At 38.2% G+C, this 18895-nt stretch overlaps 1 protein-coding gene across 1 annotated transcript; it reads left to right on the plus strand.

Annotated features, from left to right (window-relative positions):
* Positions 1–13934: 13934 nt before the first annotated feature.
* Positions 13935–18823, plus strand: LOC127428964 (hepatitis A virus cellular receptor 1 homolog). The gene is made up of 7 exons (XM_051677658.1): positions 13935–14008; positions 14583–14921; positions 15003–15074; positions 15351–15419; positions 15524–15573; positions 15733–15817; positions 18363–18823. Exons 1-7 carry the CDS (start codon positions 13963–13965, stop codon positions 18407–18409), a joined length of 708 nt encoding a protein of 235 aa, XP_051533618.1. The 5' UTR covers positions 13935–13962; the 3' UTR covers positions 18410–18823.
* Positions 18824–18895: the final 72 nt, after the last annotated feature.

Consider the following 18895-nt stretch of genomic DNA (forward strand, 5'->3'; position numbering starts at 1 on the left):
GAAATTTGTGACTGGTGGAATATTCTGCCTGAAGTATTGCTCTACAAAGGTTGATACTTTTCTATCAGGCATTAGAAAAAACTTAATAAAGGCTAAGCATAATTATAAAATATTTAATCATCTCTACTTTCCTGGTAATTTATTATACAAATTAACACACCCTCTACAACTAAAAAAAAAAAACTAACAATATTATAAAAACATATCACTGTTTTATTCTATTACATTAATACTTTTAAAGCTACCCAAGTTATTTAGCCAAAAGTAGTGAGTGGTTTTCTCGTTTCCTTGTTAATGTTGTTTGAATAATAGCCTTTATATGACATAGCCTACTAAACAGTGCTCAATTCGGTTACATTTCAAGTCCAACATTTTGATGCAAATACGCTTTTTGTCCCACTGTTTAAGTTCACTTTAGACATAAAAGACTGCGTTTACATTAAATCCTCACCAAGATGGGCACTGGTGGAATTATGAAGTATATTTGACTGTTTAGGCGCGAACATGCATTAGCGCCTGTCAATCAAACAGCACAGCTACAGACCTCAGGAAAAAAAGTCAATCTTTTATATTTCATCTAGATCAACTAACCAGTGGTGCTCTTGCTATCACGATCGTTGTAATGAACACCTCTGTTCTAGATGTAGAACATAGGCTAAGTATAGAAAATTACTCAAAAGTTTGATCAAGGACATCTCTCTTTTTTCCGATAAACATCTAGATCATTTTATTGCCCAGCCCTATTGATAACATTGCCTTAATCTCTCACATCAACCCAATTATCTCAGTGACAGATGGTTAAATTACAGGCTACGTTATAGACACAGAATCTAGTAAGCAGAAATATGAAATTTACCTCGATATGTTTCTTCAAATTAGAGGCAGGATTAATGCTGCTATCTGGCTTGAGCAAGTTAAACTCACATGACACGATGAAGCAATTGGCCTTTTTCACTGCGAAAAGCCCTTTCAGGTGCGGCCGTGATGTTCAGGTGTTGAACTGTGATTGAGGCATTCTCCACAGTTGGCGCAAGATCTACAGCTGCCATTCAAGTTTTTAAGGTGTGATTTGTTTTGATGGGAGTTACGAGACTCTCCCTAGCCAATCATGTTGATAGATAAAAATAAAATCAGGACAGGGAAGTAGTGAACACAGACATGGGAAATAGCACAGTAAAAGTACAGTTACAGCACTTAAAATGTACTCAAGTAAAAGTAACTAAGTAAAGTACTACTATTAAGTACTACTTAATTACAGTAACGTGAGTATTTGTAATTTGTTACTTTACACCTCTGTCTGTTTTATGCAGAAATCTATATAGAGAAAGTTCTCTGTATGGTCACACCTGAAGCTGATATAGTGGTGGCTCAGTGGTTAAGGCTCTGGGTTACTGATCAGAAGGTCAGGGGTTCAAGCCCCAGCACTGCCAAGATGCCACTGTTGGGCCCTTGAGCAAGGCCCTTGACCCTATCTGCTCCAGGGGTGCTGTATCATGGCTGACCCTGCACTCTGACCCCAGCTTAGCTGGGATATGTGAAAAAAAAGAATTTCACTATATATGTGCAAATGTATATGTGTGATAAATAAATATAATTAATTATAAATTATGATAAGACCATTGAGATCATGTTCTAAGTGATTAAAACTGGCACTATATAGTAACTTGATCTTTTATTAATTACTTAATAATGAGTTCACATATTGATATCCTTGAGAGATTATATTTGCACCCATCACCTAATCTTGTATATGTGAATACATCCTCGCTGAGAGTGTTACAAGTAAACAGGTTTGGCTTGCTGTGCACACTGCGGGGCTTCAGCATGAGACATTAATTAACAGAAAGTTAATTAATAATATAATAGAAGCAAGAGATATAAACATTGCCATGTAAAACTGTAACTCCATTCATCTTTTGTGAGAGGACTCACAATGAGCAAGATATTATTATTTATATTCAGCTGGAAACCCACTTTGTCATTTAAATTTATTGCTGATGGTGCTCAACTGTGTGGGATGTGGCCATTGAATGAGTGGCAGGACAATAGCAAAAGCCTTTAATTCAGAAAATGTGAGTATGAGCAGGTGCAGCTTATCCACAAATGAGCAAATGGTGTCTCTCACTATTATTAAGATTGGAATGAAAAACAATGCTGGCAAAATGAGTATCATCTAATTTGCGTATGTCTTACAAAATAGAGAGAGAGAGAGACATAGAGAGAGAGAGAGAGAGAGAGAGAGAGAGAGAGAGAGAGAGAGCGCGGTAACCTCGACCAGCACATGATTGCGTTTATTTAATGATATAAAACTCCTGTCATGTCTTCAGAATTTTTCTCTGGAAAAGTGCAATTACCAACAGGTTCATTTCATTGTGGATGATGGTAAACCTAGAGTGAACTCAGATAAGTGTGTTGAAATTGAATCACACACACCAGAGTCTTTCTGTGTTCAACATTTCTACAGACATATTGACTAAGTTGTTTTCTCAGAGGAAAGCATTTTTGGGGTGCATGAATAATTAAATGTCTACAAGATTAGAAATAAACCAGTTTACTTGTGATCATTATTACATTAAACAATTATAACATGCTGCCCAGAAACCCTGTTTTGAACTCTTCTCTACACTAAAAGGTTTAAACTACGCAACAAATAAAACAAATAAAATACTCCCTAACAGCCTACAATAACTAGTCTACACTCTAATTATGATCTGTTCATTCATATGAGATTATTTATAACAAAATGTAAATAGTCCCACTGAGGACTATTCATGGTTTGGTGGAGCACTATCCAGAGCTGCAGGCAAAATCAGGAAATTAAGAGAAAGTTCTTTGGAAACATCCACAACCCAGGCATTGTGTAAAAAAAAAAAAAAAAAAAAAAAATCAATAATTTAAAAAAATGATCATGATAAAAGCCCTTGTGTGTTCAGACTGATCACACTGTGTATTCGGCGACAGTAGGTTAAAAGCTTTGCTGCTGAAATCGGTGTGTTCTTACCAAAATACAAATCACTGCCCCCAGTGGCCGAAGCTTGAAGTGTTGTTGAACATATGGGCATGTGTCCACAGAGTGGTGCAAAAAGCTAGTTTTATTTTTAGTTGTAAATTAAGTAATACAGTCAACAGGAATGCATATTTTAACCTCCTGAGACCTGTGCGTGACTGCTGCGTGCATTTTCCATTTCCCTTTTTTGATTTGTAACTAGTAGCGCCTAATAAACATGCAAAAAATAAACAATTAAAAATTGAGGAGAAAATAGTTTTCGTAAAAAATGTATGTTCTCATATGGGGACTATAGAAAGCTTGCGATTTTTTTAGTTTTTATTTATTTTTTTTAGCAAATTGTTTATTTTTCTAGGAGTGTTGGTTATTCATGTTTTTAAGATTTTACAGACTTTACAGCTTATTTTCCGGTTTTGAACAATGTGTATTGGGAAAAGCGCAAATAAAAAATTATATAAATAAAAATGATTTGACTTGATTTGACTTTTATGTTACAATGTTTTATTTCCACTTTGGAAACAAAATCTCAATGTTCTCTCTTTGCACTATCAAACAAACAAGTGATAGCCAGTGCTAAAGCATTATCAGAAATTAGCATAATTAATTCTGATTCAAAGTAATGACCAGCACCATCCAATCACTGCCAACAATGTTAATATAAAATTATACATTATAAATTCTGAATCTGTGTATTGATTACCATAGTCCCATATCTGCCAAACATGTTGAGTGGTTCAAATATCATCTGCAGCCTGAAACTGAACCTTTGATAGGAAGTTTGTAGTGAATGCACTTAGCTGCATAGGAAAGCTATAGGATGCTCCCTTGCTCCCTATTTAGTGAATGACTTAAACTCCAGTGTGCTGTCTGTCTACACTGGTCTCAGAATAGTCCAAAATGCACCTTATTTTCATCCTAACTCCATATAAAGCCTCTGAAAGCAACATTTTCAGCTTTTGGATGAACCCATTGATTCTGAATGTGATAATGCACAGCGAATATAGGAAAAACTAGCGCTAGAGTCCACCATAGTGGTCATTGTGGATAGTGGATAAATCGCTCAAATTTTAAAAATGGCATATCGGATGACAAGAGACTCAATCTTTTGACTCAAACAGGTTTCAATGTAAAAACTTAATTAGGTTTCTTACCAGATATAGTTTTGTTGCCGTTTCTCAAAGAAAAACACCACTGAGATTGGCGCCATGTTGTTTTGTCACGACTCGGTGCTTCAAAATTTTAACATTTTAGTGACAGCCCAGAGTGTCCTGAACTGAGATCAGTTGGTTTAAATGAAATAAAATTATGCATAGACAAAGCACAATTTCACGCAGAAGGACGTGGGGTCGCACAAAGGTAAAACTACACCCTAAACCAAAACCTAACCGCCAGTGGAGTAAAATTTTTATTTTAGAACGAAAATGTATCCTCTGCATTGCATCCTCCACCATTGTCTGTGTAAGCGTGATCAATTCCTGGTTTCCACAAGACCAGAACTCGTGTTTCTGAGGCTGCTTGAGAAACGCGTGTAAAAGATGAAGCGAGAAGCAGTTTTCCTTCTTAAGGTGAGGCTTTATTTTTCCCTCTTCGCAACACCACTTTACAGTTTACCTTTAAGCACTAAACTAAACACTAACACACACTGCTTTCACAAATCAACTTTAACTACTATTAAAAAAAAAAAAAAAAAAAAAAAAAAAAAAAAAAAAATCCTTGCTCTGGCTCGGTTCTGTTGTATCCAGTCTCTCTCTCGACTAAGTGCTGTGTCGCTCTATTTATGCCGCTCTCCCAGTGCTCACTGAAATTAGAGACAGGTGTTATAATTTAGCTCAGGTGTAAGCGCCCTTATCGCTTTCTCTCTCTCCGGAGAGATGCTTGACCACGCCCCCGCTGCCACAAAGTGCTATCAGTAGCGCTGGAGAAAAAGGTGATTACATCAAAACTGATGCAGAAATGTCCATGATGGGGATGGCACTTGTCAGTAATACAGCAGAATGTGGTCGATTTCAGGGTAAATAAACCTTTGAAGCAACGTGTTAATTTCCTGTGTGATCATGTTGAAGAGTTTGCTGTTCCAGCCATCAGAGTTAAATAGCTGCTAAGTGTTATATTAACAAATCTGATTAAACCATCACATTCTGAGACCCCAACGATCTATGTGTAATTAATCATGATTTATTCCTGTGAGACACCCATCAGCGTGATACTTCAATGTTAAGTATGCTGTTGATCTTCAGATTGTTTTAACCTCCAGCCAGGCAAATGGCCAATCTGGCAATATGATTCAGGGGAATTCTCTCCCAAGTAAATTAAAAAGAGTAAACAGTGCCATTATTGTAATGCCTCTAAAGAGACACCTGTAAAACCTGACGCCTACCAGCAGAATATGATTGTCAACAAAACTATAGAGTGAATAATTTGATTGTGAATTATCATAGCTTAGCTTGTCTGCGCCTCTGTGCAATGAATCAGAGTAATGGTGTTTATGCATTGGGTCTTTTTTTTTAGTAATGAATTTAACAGGGTGCCTGAGACCAAGCAGTCTGAAAAGTCTGGATTTTTTTTTAATTTATTTTTTTTTTAGAATTGGAACTATGCAATGAAACCAGAAACAGGATACACTGTAAATAGTATCTAATGTAGTCAGGTTAATTCAGTGATGTTAAATAATATTTAGATATTATTTCGATATTACCACATGAAGCACATTTTCAGGTTGACATTTTTTTCAGTGTAGCAAAAGAGGTTCCCTGTCTGTCACTCACTCAACGTTGTGTCGATGTAGTGACACTAGGGATCACTCTTGGGAGCCCGAGACACCTCTGGTCTTTGATAAAAGGCCAATGAAAATTGGCGAGTGGTATTTGCATACCACTCCCCAGGACATACGGGTATAAAAGGAGCTGGTATGCAACCACTCATTCAGATTTTCTCTGCGGAGCTGAATGGTCGATGTTTACTGAGCTGACTGTTCATTCACTTCTGCTGGATCTGACGGGGCATTTCAGCGGCTTCTCCCTCCTCTGCACTGGTGCACTGCAGAGAACGCCCTTGGGCGCTTCGGCAGAAAAAAGAGAGTATATTTTTCTAAAAGAGTATACAGGTGCATCTCAATAAATTAGAATGTCGTGGAAAAGTTCATTTATTTCAGTAATTCAACTCAAATTGTGAAACTCATGTATTAAATAAATTCAATGCACACAGACTGAAGTAGTTTAAGTCTTTGGTTCTTTTAATTGTGATGATTTTGGCTCACATTTAACAAAAACCCACCAATTCACTATCTCAACAAATTAGAATATGGTGACATGCCAATCAGCTAATCAACTCAAAACACCTGCAAAGGTTTCCTGAGCCTTCAAAATGGTCTCTCAATTTGGTTCACTAGGCTACACAATCATGGGGAAGACTGCTGATCTGACAGTTGTCCAGAAGACGATCATTGACACCCTTCACAAGGAGGGTAAGCCACAAACATTCATTGCCAAAGAAGCTGGCTGTTCACAGAGTGCTGTATCCAAGCATGTTAACAGAAAGTTGAGTGGAAGGAAAAAGTGTGGAAGAAAAAGATGCACAACCAACCGAGAGAACCGCAGCCTTATGAGGATTGTCAAGCAAAATCGATTCAAGAATTTGGGTGAACTTCACAAGGAATGGACTGAGGCTGGGGTCAAGGCATCAAGAGCCACCACACACAGACGTGTCAAGGAATTTGGTTACAGTTGTCGTATTCCTCTTGTTAAGCCACTCCTGAACCACAGACAACGTCAGAGGCGTCTTACCTGGGCTAAGGAGAAGAAGAACTGGACTGTTGCCCAGTGGTCCAAAGTCCTCTTTTCAGATGAGCGCAAGTTTTGTATTTCATTTGGAAACCAAGGTCCTAGAGTCTGGAGGAAGGGTGGAGAAGCTCATAGCCCAAGTTGCTTGAAGTCCAGTGTTAAGTTTCCACAGTCTGTGATGATTTGGGGTGTAATGTCATCTGCTGGTGTTGGTCCATTTGGTTTTCAAAAAACACAAGTCACTGCACCCGTTTACCAAGAAATTTTGGAGCACTTCATGCTTCCTTCTGCTGACCAGCTTTTTAAAGATGCTGATTTCATTTTCCAGCAGGATTTGGCACCTGCCCACACTGCCAAAAGCACCAAAAGTTGGTTAAATGACCATGGTGTTGGTGTGCTTGACTGGCCAGCAAACTCACCAGACCTGATCCCCATAGAGAATCTATGGGGTATTGTCAAGAGGAAAATGAGAAACAAGAGACCAAAAAATGCAGATGAGCTGAAGGCCACTGTCAAAGAAACCTGGGCTTCCATACCACCTCGGCAGTGCCACAAACTGATCACCTCCATGCCACGCCAAATTGAGGCAGTAATTAAAGCAAAAGGAGCCCCTACCAAGTATTGATTACATATACAGTAAATGAACATACTTTCCAGAAGGCCAACAATTCACTAAAAATGTTTTTTTTTTAATTGGTCTTATGATGTATTCTAATTTTTTGAGATAGTGAATTGGTGGGTTTTTGTTAAATGTGAGCCAAAATCATCACAATTAAAAGAACCAAAGACTTAAACTACTTCAGTCTGTGTGCACTGAATTTATTTAATACACGAGTTTCACAATTTGAGTTGAATAACTGAAATTAATGAACTTTTCCACGACATTCTAATTTATTGAGATGCACCTGTATTTCTCTAAAAGTAGGGTAGGACCTACCATGGGATTTCTCCACATGGCATACTCCCAACATAGCTCATGTGATGTATTTCCACTTAAATATCCCCCCCTCTCTCTGGGTGAGGTGTGGTCTCCGCGGTGTCATCCCCTTGGGAGGGACACCCCCCCGACTAGACCTGGTCGGCCCAGTCGGATAATCCCCCTTTTTTTTAGGGAGTGGAAAAAAAAGGGGATAAGAGGCCACGACTGGGCTAGCCCATCTCTATCTTTTGGGTAGTCAACTTGTCCCAAAGGTCAATTCGACACTCATAACAGTGTTGGGGGAGGTTATGTGTCGGCCTGGTGCGCTGGCTACGAGGCACACAGTGGTCTGCCCATCACACACCGTCAGTTCACGTAACGCAGTTCAGCCGGTTGTGGCGTTTTTGTATGGGGACCCCTAGTGTCACTACATCGACACAACGTCGAGTGAGTGACAGATTGGGAACGTCCTGGTTACTAGCGTAACCTCCGTTCCCTGATGGAGGGAACGAGACGTTGTGTCCCTCCTGCCACAATGCTGAACTACCCACTGAAATGGCCGGGACCATGTCTCGGCTCCTCAGCATAAAACCTGAATGAGTGGTTGCATACCAGCTCCTTTTATACCCGTACAGGTATGTCTGGGGGAGTGGTATGCAAATACCACTCGCCAATTTTCATTGGCCTTTTATCAAAGACCAGAGGTGTCTCGGGCTCCCAAGAGTGACCTCTAGTGTCACTACATCAACACAACATCTCGTTCCCTCCATCAGGGAACGGAGGTTACGCAAGTAACCAGGACATTTTCCAGGGTCTAGTGAACTAATAAACATTGCTGCGGTGGAGTTTATAGCATCATTACACACCCTTTCCTGAATAGGCTTTTGTGACATCCCCAGGATTACTGAACATTTCAATTGTGAAAAAAAAAATCAACTGCTGAAAAGTATACAAAACATTATATGAGGGACATCTCTTCAATCACGTGTGTGAGTGTTAATACTTTCTTGTTTTACAGTCTTTGTTATCCAGCAAGCTAGTTTACTGAATCCCAATATTAATCAGTAGTCTTATTCTAATATTGAGTGAGAAATGCAATATTCAAAATATGACAATATAGCTGAAGTGTGTAATTCTGCCCCACTAGTTTCACCAAACTGAATTGCAAAAATAATAATTGTTTTCAAACAGATTCTCCAGCTTACTATGACCAGACAGTGCAGTCCCCAACTCACACTATTGCTTGATCCAGTGTTGCTGTGTAGGGCTGAATGGCTCAAACTCAGAGCCACAGTGTTTAAATATTTAGGTGAAATCAACCTTCAAATGGCTTACTTATAGTTGTCTCTGTATATTAAACTATAATACTTATAGATGAGTCTGCATTGTGATTTTTTTAATTTTTTTATTTTGCTGTTGAAGCAAAAGACAACTGCAAAAACATTGGCTATCGATTCCCATTTTACTGTAACTCTATACACCAGTTATGCCATTTATCCTGCTATTGTTTACTCCCGCTTTCCAAACCTGGAAATGTGACATGGTCCATAACTTTTTGTCCTGTTAAATAATTAAGATAATGTTTGACAGCATGAGTACAGCTGGCAACATTTACAACAGCCACACTTAATAGGAGACAGAGACCTTCTTCTCTATGTCACTGAAGTTAGTTCAGTATGATGAGTAGCCTACTGAAAAAAAAAGGAATAAGCTAAAGATGGATGCCAATAATCTTCAAGGAGAGAGAACATATGCTCCTTACTGTATTGAGGTGGAACAGACATTTCTAGTCTGTGTCTGGTTTTGAAAAAGAGAAACACTTTCGTGACACAGACAGACGCAAACCTGATTGAGTGCAGTAGAGGTCAGGTGAAGGAGATGAATGTGAATAAAGACTCAACTGCACCAAAATGTTACATCGCCTTCCCTCCAAACTGAGCCTCAGTTCTCAAGGAAATATTACTGTCTACTCTAGAAATGATCTCTGAAGATCTGTTGTGTCAGTAATGGTCAATGTGAAAACAAAACCTCCCATGTAAAAGGAAGGAAGTTGGGTAGGACTTTTTTGTGGTCATATGTAGCATGTTATTTAAATTTGGTTGGGGATGAACCAAATAAATAAATATGGGGATAAATATGGCTTTACAGAACAATGCTGCTTTTTGAGAAAATGAAACTTAACATTCTGTATATCGCTCATAGAAGCCTGGCTTGCTAACCAAATGCAACAAAACCAATATTATTTTTGTTTAAAGGAATAATTCACCCATAAATGAAAATTCTGTCATTATTTACTCACCCCCATGTTGTTCCAAACCCATATGACTTTCTTTTCATTCTTCTGCAGAACACAAAATAAGATATGTTAAAGAATGTTGCGTGAACACTGGTTTCTGTACAATGGCAGTTGATAGTGACTCACTTTAAAGCTTAAAAACACACTCAAAACTGTAATAAAAGTGCTCCATGCAACTCATATTTCATATTCCAAGTCTTGAAGACATACGATCAAAATGTTGTATGATGAACTGACTGAAATATAAATCGTTATTCACTTTAAAATCAATTCTTTGATCAATTCCTGGAAACAGAGCACAAATCAAATATGGTGACGCGTCAAAAACATCAAACATCATTGGTTCTTGCACGTCTAGAGACCAAAGGTCATGACGTCATGACCAGTGACGTCATGATGGTGCTGCAGATGGTTGCCTCAGTGTGGAGCGCTCCTATTGTTTTGTTGTTTTTGTTTGTTTGTCCTGTGTTTAGTAATCTTTTTCCAGTCAGTTTTACCAGAGGTGAACTGCTGAATATTCGACAGCTTATACCAGACAGTCTTTTCCCGGTTTTTGAATATTCCGACATTTTGCTAGATATTTTAGTTGGAGGCGCGGCTTTGTTGTTCAGGAGACGCAGGTGAGGAAGACGAGCCGGTGCGCTGGTCAAACTCCGTCAGCGTGGCTTTCGAACAGCGCTGCCGAGCATTCATCTTGTGAATCTCCGCTCTCTTCCTAACAAAACGGACAAACTACATCTCCTCACCCGCACAAACAAGGACTTTTCAACCTCTGCTGCCTTGTGCTTCACAGAAACCTGGCTGAGTGAAGCCATTCCAGACAGCACGTAACATCTGTCAGGCTTCCAGCTGTTCAGAGCGGATCGCATCGCGGAGTTAACAGAGAAAACGAGAGGCGGTGGAACATGCTTTTACATCAATGAAAGTTGGTGTGCAGATGTAACAACGTTAAAGAGGATGTGCTGTCCTAATTTGGAAGTGCTTTTTATTAACTGTAAGCCTTTCACCTTGCCACAGAAGTTTTCCTCGTTTATTCTGGTGAGTGTGTATATCGCGCCAAATGCGTGTTTGAATGCGGCGCAGCAACAGCTGGCTGATCAAATCACAGACACAGAACAACAATACCCGGACTCAGTTATTATTATTCTTGGGGATTTTAAGAAAGAAAATCTCACACGTGAACTGCCCAAATACAAACAGCACATTACATGCCCCACCAGAGACAGGAACATACTGGATCACTGCTACACAACAATAAAGGATGCATATCGCTCTGTCCCTAGAGCAGCTTTGGGACTCTCTGATCACTGCTGGTTCATCATCTTCCAACCTACAGGCAGAAATTAAAATCAACCAAGCCAGTAGTAAGGACTGTAAAGAGATGGACCAATGAAGCAGAGCAGGAACTACAAGCCTGCTTCGATTGCACAGATTGGAGTGTTTTTGAGGCTGCAGCCACAGACCTGGACGAGCTCACATATACTGTTACATCATATATCAGGTTCTGTGAGGATATGTGCATTCCTATTGGACTTATTTAAAGTTCAGCAAGGACAAACTGTGGTTTATAGCAGAGCTCAGGCAGCTTCTTCAGGCCAAAGAGGATGCTTACAGGGGTGGGGATAAAGTCTTTTACAATCAGGCCAGGAACACACTGAACAAGGAAATCAGAGTGACTAAAAGAAGATACTCTGAGAAGCTGAAAAACAAGTTTTCAGCTAACGACCCTGCATCAGTGTGGAGTGGCATAAAACAACTCACAAATTACAGGACTCCTACCCCCAACCCTGTGGTGGACCAACAACAGGCTGACGACCTGAATGTGTTCTACTGCAGATTTGAAAGGCCCAATTTCACACCCCACACCCACTCTGACCTTCACTTCACACAAACACCAACACCTCCTGCAACCCCCCTCCTCCCCCCTCCTGCTACTCAACCTGCACTTAAGATCTGTGAAGATGATGTGAGCCACGTCTTTCGGAAACAAAAGACAAGGAAAGCTTCAAGCCCAGATGGCGTCTCACCAGCATGTCTTTGATCCTGCGCTAACCAGCTGGCCCCCATCTTCACACAGATCTTCAATAAATCACTGGAGCAGTGTGAAGTCCCATGCTGCTTCAAATGCTCAATCATTATTCCTGTCCCAAAGAAACCAAAAATCACAGGACTTAATGACTACAGACCTGTCGCCCTGATGTCTGTGGTCATGAAATCATTTGAGAGACTGGTGTTGGCCCACCTGAAGAACATCACTGGACCCTTTCTAAATCCTCTTCAATTTATTATCGAGCAAACAGGTCTGTGGATGATGCAGTCAACATGGGATTGCATCATATCCTGCAACATCTGGGCAGACCAGGGACATATGCAAGGATCCTTTTTGTGGATCCTTTCAACACCATCATCCCAGCTATACTCCAGAATAAATTACACCAACTCTCTGGTCCCATGTCTATCTGTCAGTGGATTACCAGCTTTCTGACGGACAGGCAGCAGCTTGTGAGACAGGGGAAACTCACTTCCAGCACCTGTACAATCAGCACTGGTGCCCCCCAGGGATGTGTGCTACTCTTCTCCCTCTACACCAATGTCTGCATTGCCAAGGACCCCTCTGTCAAGCTCCTGAAGTTTGCAGATGACACCACTGTCATTGGCCTCATCCGAGATCACGATGAGTCTGCATACAGAAAGGAGGTTGCACAGCTGGCTGTCTGGTGCAGTCAAAACAACCTTGAGCTGAACACGCTCAAAATGGTGGAGATGATTGTGGACTTTAGGAGGAACACCCCAACACTGACCCCCTCACCATTCTAAACAGCACTGTGGCAGCAGTGGAGTCATTCAGGTTCCTGGGTACTACCATCTCACAGGACCTGAAGTGGGAGACCCACATTGACTCCATTGTGAAAAAGGTCCAGCAGAGGTTGTACTTCCTTCGCCAGCTGAGGAAGTTCAACCTGCCACAGGCGCTGCTGATACAGTTCTACTCAGCGGTCATTGAGTCTGTCCTCTGCACTTCAGTAACTGTCTGGTTTGGTTCAGGTACGAAATCAGACATCAGAAGACTACAAAGAACAATTCAGACTGCTGAGAGGATTATTGGTTGCCCCTTGCCCCCCCCTTCAAGAACTATACACTTCCAGAGTGAGGAAAAAGGCTGGAAAAATCATTCTGGACCCCAGACCTTTTTGAACTGTTGCCTTCTGGCCGATGCTTCAGAGCTCTGAGCACCAGAACCATCAGGCACAGGAACAGTTTTTTCCCTCAGGCTATCCATCTCATGAACAGTTAAATTGCCCCATTGAGCAATAACTATGTGCAATTCACAGTTTAGTCTTTTTTATATTTATCCAACACATCCAACCTCTTTTGCCATTTCATTCCTCTGAAAAAAAAAACAAAAAAAAAAAATTGTACATAACAAATTTGTGTTTGCACTGTACATAACAGATTGTATTAGATTACACTACGTATGTGTATGTATGTATGTGTGTGTCTGTGTGTGTATGTACGTATGTGTATAACTGTATTTTTTATTATTATCTATGTCTTGCTGCGTTTTTGTATTGTTTTTTTATTGTTGTACACTGACAATCACCAAGACAAATTCCTTGTATGTGTAAGCATACTTGGCAATAAAGCTCATTCTGATTCTGATTCTGAAATGTAACACAGTGAAATATGAAAATATGAGCAGAAGTTGCTTGCAGTTTTTAAATTGTACTTAAATTACATAGTATTTAATTAACCTTTTAAGCTCAGATGCGGGCCCACAAGAAAATTGCAATTTACAATTACAGAGGGAAAAAATTTAAATTTTTCTGGGTCTGGGTCTAAAACTGAGACTAAGAGCATGTTGAAGTTATTCCTATTGGTGAACAGTCACCATGGAAAGGAGAAGTTGTATTTTTAGATTATGATCCATTTGCACATGAATGAGTGACTGTAAGCACAGAAAATGATTGTTTTACTATTTGTTATAACATTGAGCATCGTCGTATCAAGTAAGTAAAAAACTATATATATATATATATATATATATATATATATATATATATATATATATTAAAGGTACAATAATGTATATACACTAAAAAATTTCATCCTGCTAAAATTGAAAACTTTCTTTTAATTTCTGCCTTTTTTAACCTGCAGTTTTTACAACCTGAAGTTATTTAGAGTTCATTGCACTTTTTTCGACCACTTTGAATTGAATTAATTTTGTAGAAAATCAAGTTGCAACTCTGAAAACTCTAAATCAAGTAGAAATTAGAGAAATTATTGTGACTGACAAGTTAAATGGATGGCAACAAAGAAAATATTTTTTTACAGTGTATTGCATATCTGTGGTCTGTATATATTGTGAATATTGTATAAAGCTCTATTAATTTTTGTCTGTCTTGTGTTGTATTTCTGCACCACGGTCATAAAACCACTTTGTCTCTTTTTTTATTCTGTAGTAGAGCATTTGCAATAAATCTTAAGGGAATTTGAGAAAATGTGTAATTCTAATAACTGGTGCATGCTAAATGATCTGTAAAAATAAAAATGGCTAAAACCTCACTTTTTGTGATGTAGCCTGCAGTGAATCATCTAAACTGGTGGTCGGACAGGTTGGGGATACAGTTACTCTTCCATGTAAATATGACATTGACGCACATGGCATATTAAACATTTGTTGGGGGAGACACCAGTCATGGTTCAGCTGTAAGAACACTGTTATCACCACCGATGGCTTGCATGTGAACTACAGAGAGTCGCATAGATTCAACTTGGCCAGTGAACTCAACCGAGGTGATGTTTCACTCACTATCAGGGTTGCTCAAAAAAGGGATGCCGGGCTGTATGTGTGCCGTATCGAGATCCCTGGACCTTTCAATGACATTAGATACAATGTTTATCTGTTCATCAGCAATGGTGAGTAACCACAAGAATTGATAACCTTATGAATGTTGCTGTGCTCATTTGTGATTATGTATTACTGTTCTTTCATACAAGGACTGGAGATGGATACAAAGAGAGTCATCTCAGATACACAACTGGACCCAATGACAAAGCAGGAAAAGCAAGGTACCCTATCACAACGTAGATACATTAGCACTACAGCAGTGGTTCTAAAGTGGACACAGGGTCGCTACTTGATGTCCAATGTAAAGTAAAATCAGTTGAGAATAACTGATCATACAACTGACATATTAACCACCTTCCCTTTTAATATGAATTACTAGTGCTACATTTTAATTGTAGGAACACAAAGACTCAGAAACATTACACAGATGGTCATAAAAGCATTAGGGTCACATGACATAAACTAACCCTGGCTTGCCATTTTTGTTTTACACACAGTTTACTATGTATCGGACCCAACCACAATCATTCCTGAGCTATATATTACATCAGAAGAGACAACTGCAGGTATAAATATAATCCTGAATATAATTAACCACACTCAATCAACATTGGAAGTGCTTCAAACAGTATTTGACAAGAGTAAATGCAAATTCTTTGATTTATTTCAGATGTTACTGATGTCTACATTAGTGAGCCCGATGCAGTTGTCCATACTGAGGTACCACACTAATATTTTTGCAAAGGTGGTAATGTTAGCTGAATTTGCTATTACTCTATATAGACTTTGTATATTCTTTAGGTCATGTAGGCTATGTATGCATATTGACATCATATGGTTTTATATGTAGCAGGTTTTTCACCAAACATTACTTTTCAGGAAACAATGGAAATATTTGTCATAAGTACTGTCAGAGTGGGAGCCATTGTCTTCGTCCCTGGATTAATCATCATACTTCTGTTCAGTAAGTAGATTAGCAAGTGATTAATCTAATGATCTATCTCTGGAGAAATGTTAAATGCTTGGAATAAGCAACAGTGAGGGAATCTCACTAAACCTGTCATGAACATGTCCAGGTCACATTTCCAGCCATACCACACAGAATGAAATTAAATAGGAAATTTGATTTTGCATAAAAAAAATTAAGCCTTTTTTAGGACCAAGATTTTTTATATTGTGACATTATTTGACATTTAAGCAAATGTAATTTACTCTTTAGGTTTTTTTCCCATTACTAATATTTTCCATGGTGATTCTCATTAGATAATTATTACTGTAAAATCATATTTTTTTACTGTATTATAGTAAAAAGTAGGGGAGAGCTGGGCATAAACTAACCCTTTTTTTTTATTTATTTTTTTATGTTTTTGAAAATGCACTTGGGGTTCAAAGTATTTTTGTTTTTTCTTTTTAAATATGTGGTCTGGTTTCAAGAATACAGTGTATATTTTTTTCATTATCTAGCTGGAAAGAAGTGGAGTAAAATGTTACAATGTGCCCCATAGGCAGGGGACGTTGTATCATGACCATATGACAGCTTAAAATCCCCATTTAACAAGTGTATCTGATCTAATTAAAATTCATAGAAGATAAACTAAAATATTATGTCAATAAAACCCCTTATTAACATTGCCATATAGCGTATGACTTAATTTTTCCACTTTACAATGAACACATATCAAAGCCACAGAATGGGCCAAAATGAAGCAAGCAAATGGGTGAAGAAAAAACACAACTCAACACAACACAACACACACATGCACATACACACATAAAGGGGAATTATGTTAATTACATAGTTGACTGCATGGAAACGCATATAGTTTGTTCTAATAGGGGCACGTGCCCCGTCAGCACAACTGGGATTTAAACTTGGCTAGTCACTTCTGTTGGTATGCTAAGCATTAAACGACTATGCAAGATGCTAGCTAACGGACTGGAGATTAAAATGATACCAAGTTTTTTTTTGTTTTATATAAGCACTAAAAACAGAGATGAAAATTAACTATTCATGTGAAATTTGTCTTTTGCTACACTTAAATGGACTTTTGACTAAATCTTCCAAGGCTTTTTGAATTTTGTATTGATATGATATGGCAATGGTTAAACAAATGAAGTTTCATCATATCAGCTGGTGTGGAAACTCTTAACCCTTTAAGCTCAGATGGGGCAAAAGAAAAAAAAATTTGCAGGCCGGCCCACCGAGAAATAAATAATTATCAAAATATTAATAACTACAGTCTTGACCAACACAAAATAGGTATCGTTTTAAAGCTTAAAACTCTACTTTCCAATGCATGTATGCATTATGATCAAAACTGAACAAGTGCCTTGAAATTTGCAGACAAATCAGAAGTGTTCTGTTTTGATAAAACAATGCTAAACCAATCATATTAGGATTCAGATTGCTGCAACAAGAGGTGGAAGTCATCCAGATATGGGCAGAGAGGATCGTTCACGCTAATTACATGTGGCCACCAAGAGATGGCACCAAGTACATGACACAGACTCAGTAATGGCTCAAATGACACAGAATGGAACTGAATGAGATCTCGTCACTCATGCCTGCATGCTTTGAAGAGAGAGGATACCTTTAGTCATTTTTGTGTATTTAGTTCTTATGTATAATTATTATGTTTTATTTGTTTGGAGTGGCTTTTGGACATTTGGAGACATTTTTGGACACTAGGATAAATTATTTTTGCAATGCTATAACTTTTAAAATTATTCAATTCCAGCTGACATGACTGGAAACAAAACAAAAGCAGTTTTTCGGAGCTACCAGAGTTACAACCTGAGATATATAACGTCAAATCAGAAAAAATAAGAAGAAAGTTCATTTTCAGCTAAAAAATAACAATTCTGCAGTTTCTTAGGCTGAGAGTCTCAGAATTTATCATTATCTATATAATTAAAATTTAAAAGTTTTCTTTAAAATGATACCAAACACTTTTTCTCATTACCATAATGTGAAAAAAAATCTAATTCTCATTACTATAATGTCATTACAGTATCTAACATCATGGCACTTTTGCAAATTTTTTTTTTTTTTTTTTTTACATTATAGTAATGAGATTTGGGAAGGGGGTCTTGATCCTTAACCAGCCTTCAATTTATTTATGTAAAATATTAGGCCTGTTATTATTGTTTTTTTTTATTTATTTTTTTTATTTTATTTTTTTTTATTTTTTTTTTGTTGTTGTTGTTGTTGTTTTTATTTGCATTGAAATATAACCTGGACATACTCTTGACAGGTTTTCGTAAGATTCACACAAATCCTCTGTATACACTGAAAAAGTGTATTGGACATTTTATTTAATGCATGAACAAAAAACAACTTCTTGTTCCATATGACTATGTAGAAAGTTCTGAGGATCCTCGTGCTGCATACGCCGTTAAATTTGTCTCTCAGATTCTGTCTTCCTGGCTGAATGGAAGTGAAACAGGTGACTCATGGGCTGTTTTGCTCACTGTGCATTAACGCATTCATCTGAACGCTCTGCCCTCAGGACTGCGGTGCTCCAGAGAACACACCACCAGCTGCAGCGAATTTTAAACATTGCCATGTGATGTAGTCAGGATTCGACTGTGAATGGAGCACATAATGATATGTTCTCTGTACCTAATATTTATAAAATAACTGATCAGGAGACTACTGTATAAACTTACTCTTGAGTGAAATGTGAAATATTAAATAACTTACATACAGTGAGGTTGTTTAAAATTTCCTCAGTGAAATATGTAGAAAGTGGAACAATGTTTTTTATGTCTGGTATGGAAGTCTTTTTGAGAAAAGGCATACCACACAACAGCTTGATTCAACAGTGGCCTCTAGAGGTGTTGTATCAAAAGTTCGATCTAAGTAAATAAATGTATACATAAATAAAATCCTAACAGACTCAGATGTGCTTATTTGTAGCATCATTGCATTGTTCCATTTTTTTTTTTTTTTTTTTTTTTTTTTTTACAGTGGAAGTAGATGTAAAAATGTTCTCAGTTTCAACAAAAAATCTCTGATTGAGTTACTTGAAGTTGGCCACAG

The sequence above is a fragment of the Myxocyprinus asiaticus genome, chromosome 38, assembly GCF_019703515.2.
Source record: "Myxocyprinus asiaticus isolate MX2 ecotype Aquarium Trade chromosome 38, UBuf_Myxa_2, whole genome shotgun sequence".
Taxonomy (NCBI): Eukaryota; Metazoa; Chordata; class Actinopteri; order Cypriniformes; family Catostomidae; genus Myxocyprinus; species Myxocyprinus asiaticus.

Bases quoted from the DNA above. Each gene is read 5' to 3' on its own strand.
- LOC127428964 (XM_051677658.1), top strand. From the start codon at position 13,963: ATGATTGTTTTACTATTTGTTATAACATTGAGCATCGTCGTATCAA. The intron at 14,922-15,002 runs GTGAGTAACCAC...CTTTCATACAAG, and splicing joins TTATCTGTTCATCAGCAATG to GACTGGAGATGGATACAAAG. The intron at 15,818-18,362 runs GTAAGTAGATTA...CTCTGCCCTCAG, and splicing joins AATCATCATACTTCTGTTCA to GACTGCGGTGCTCCAGAGAA.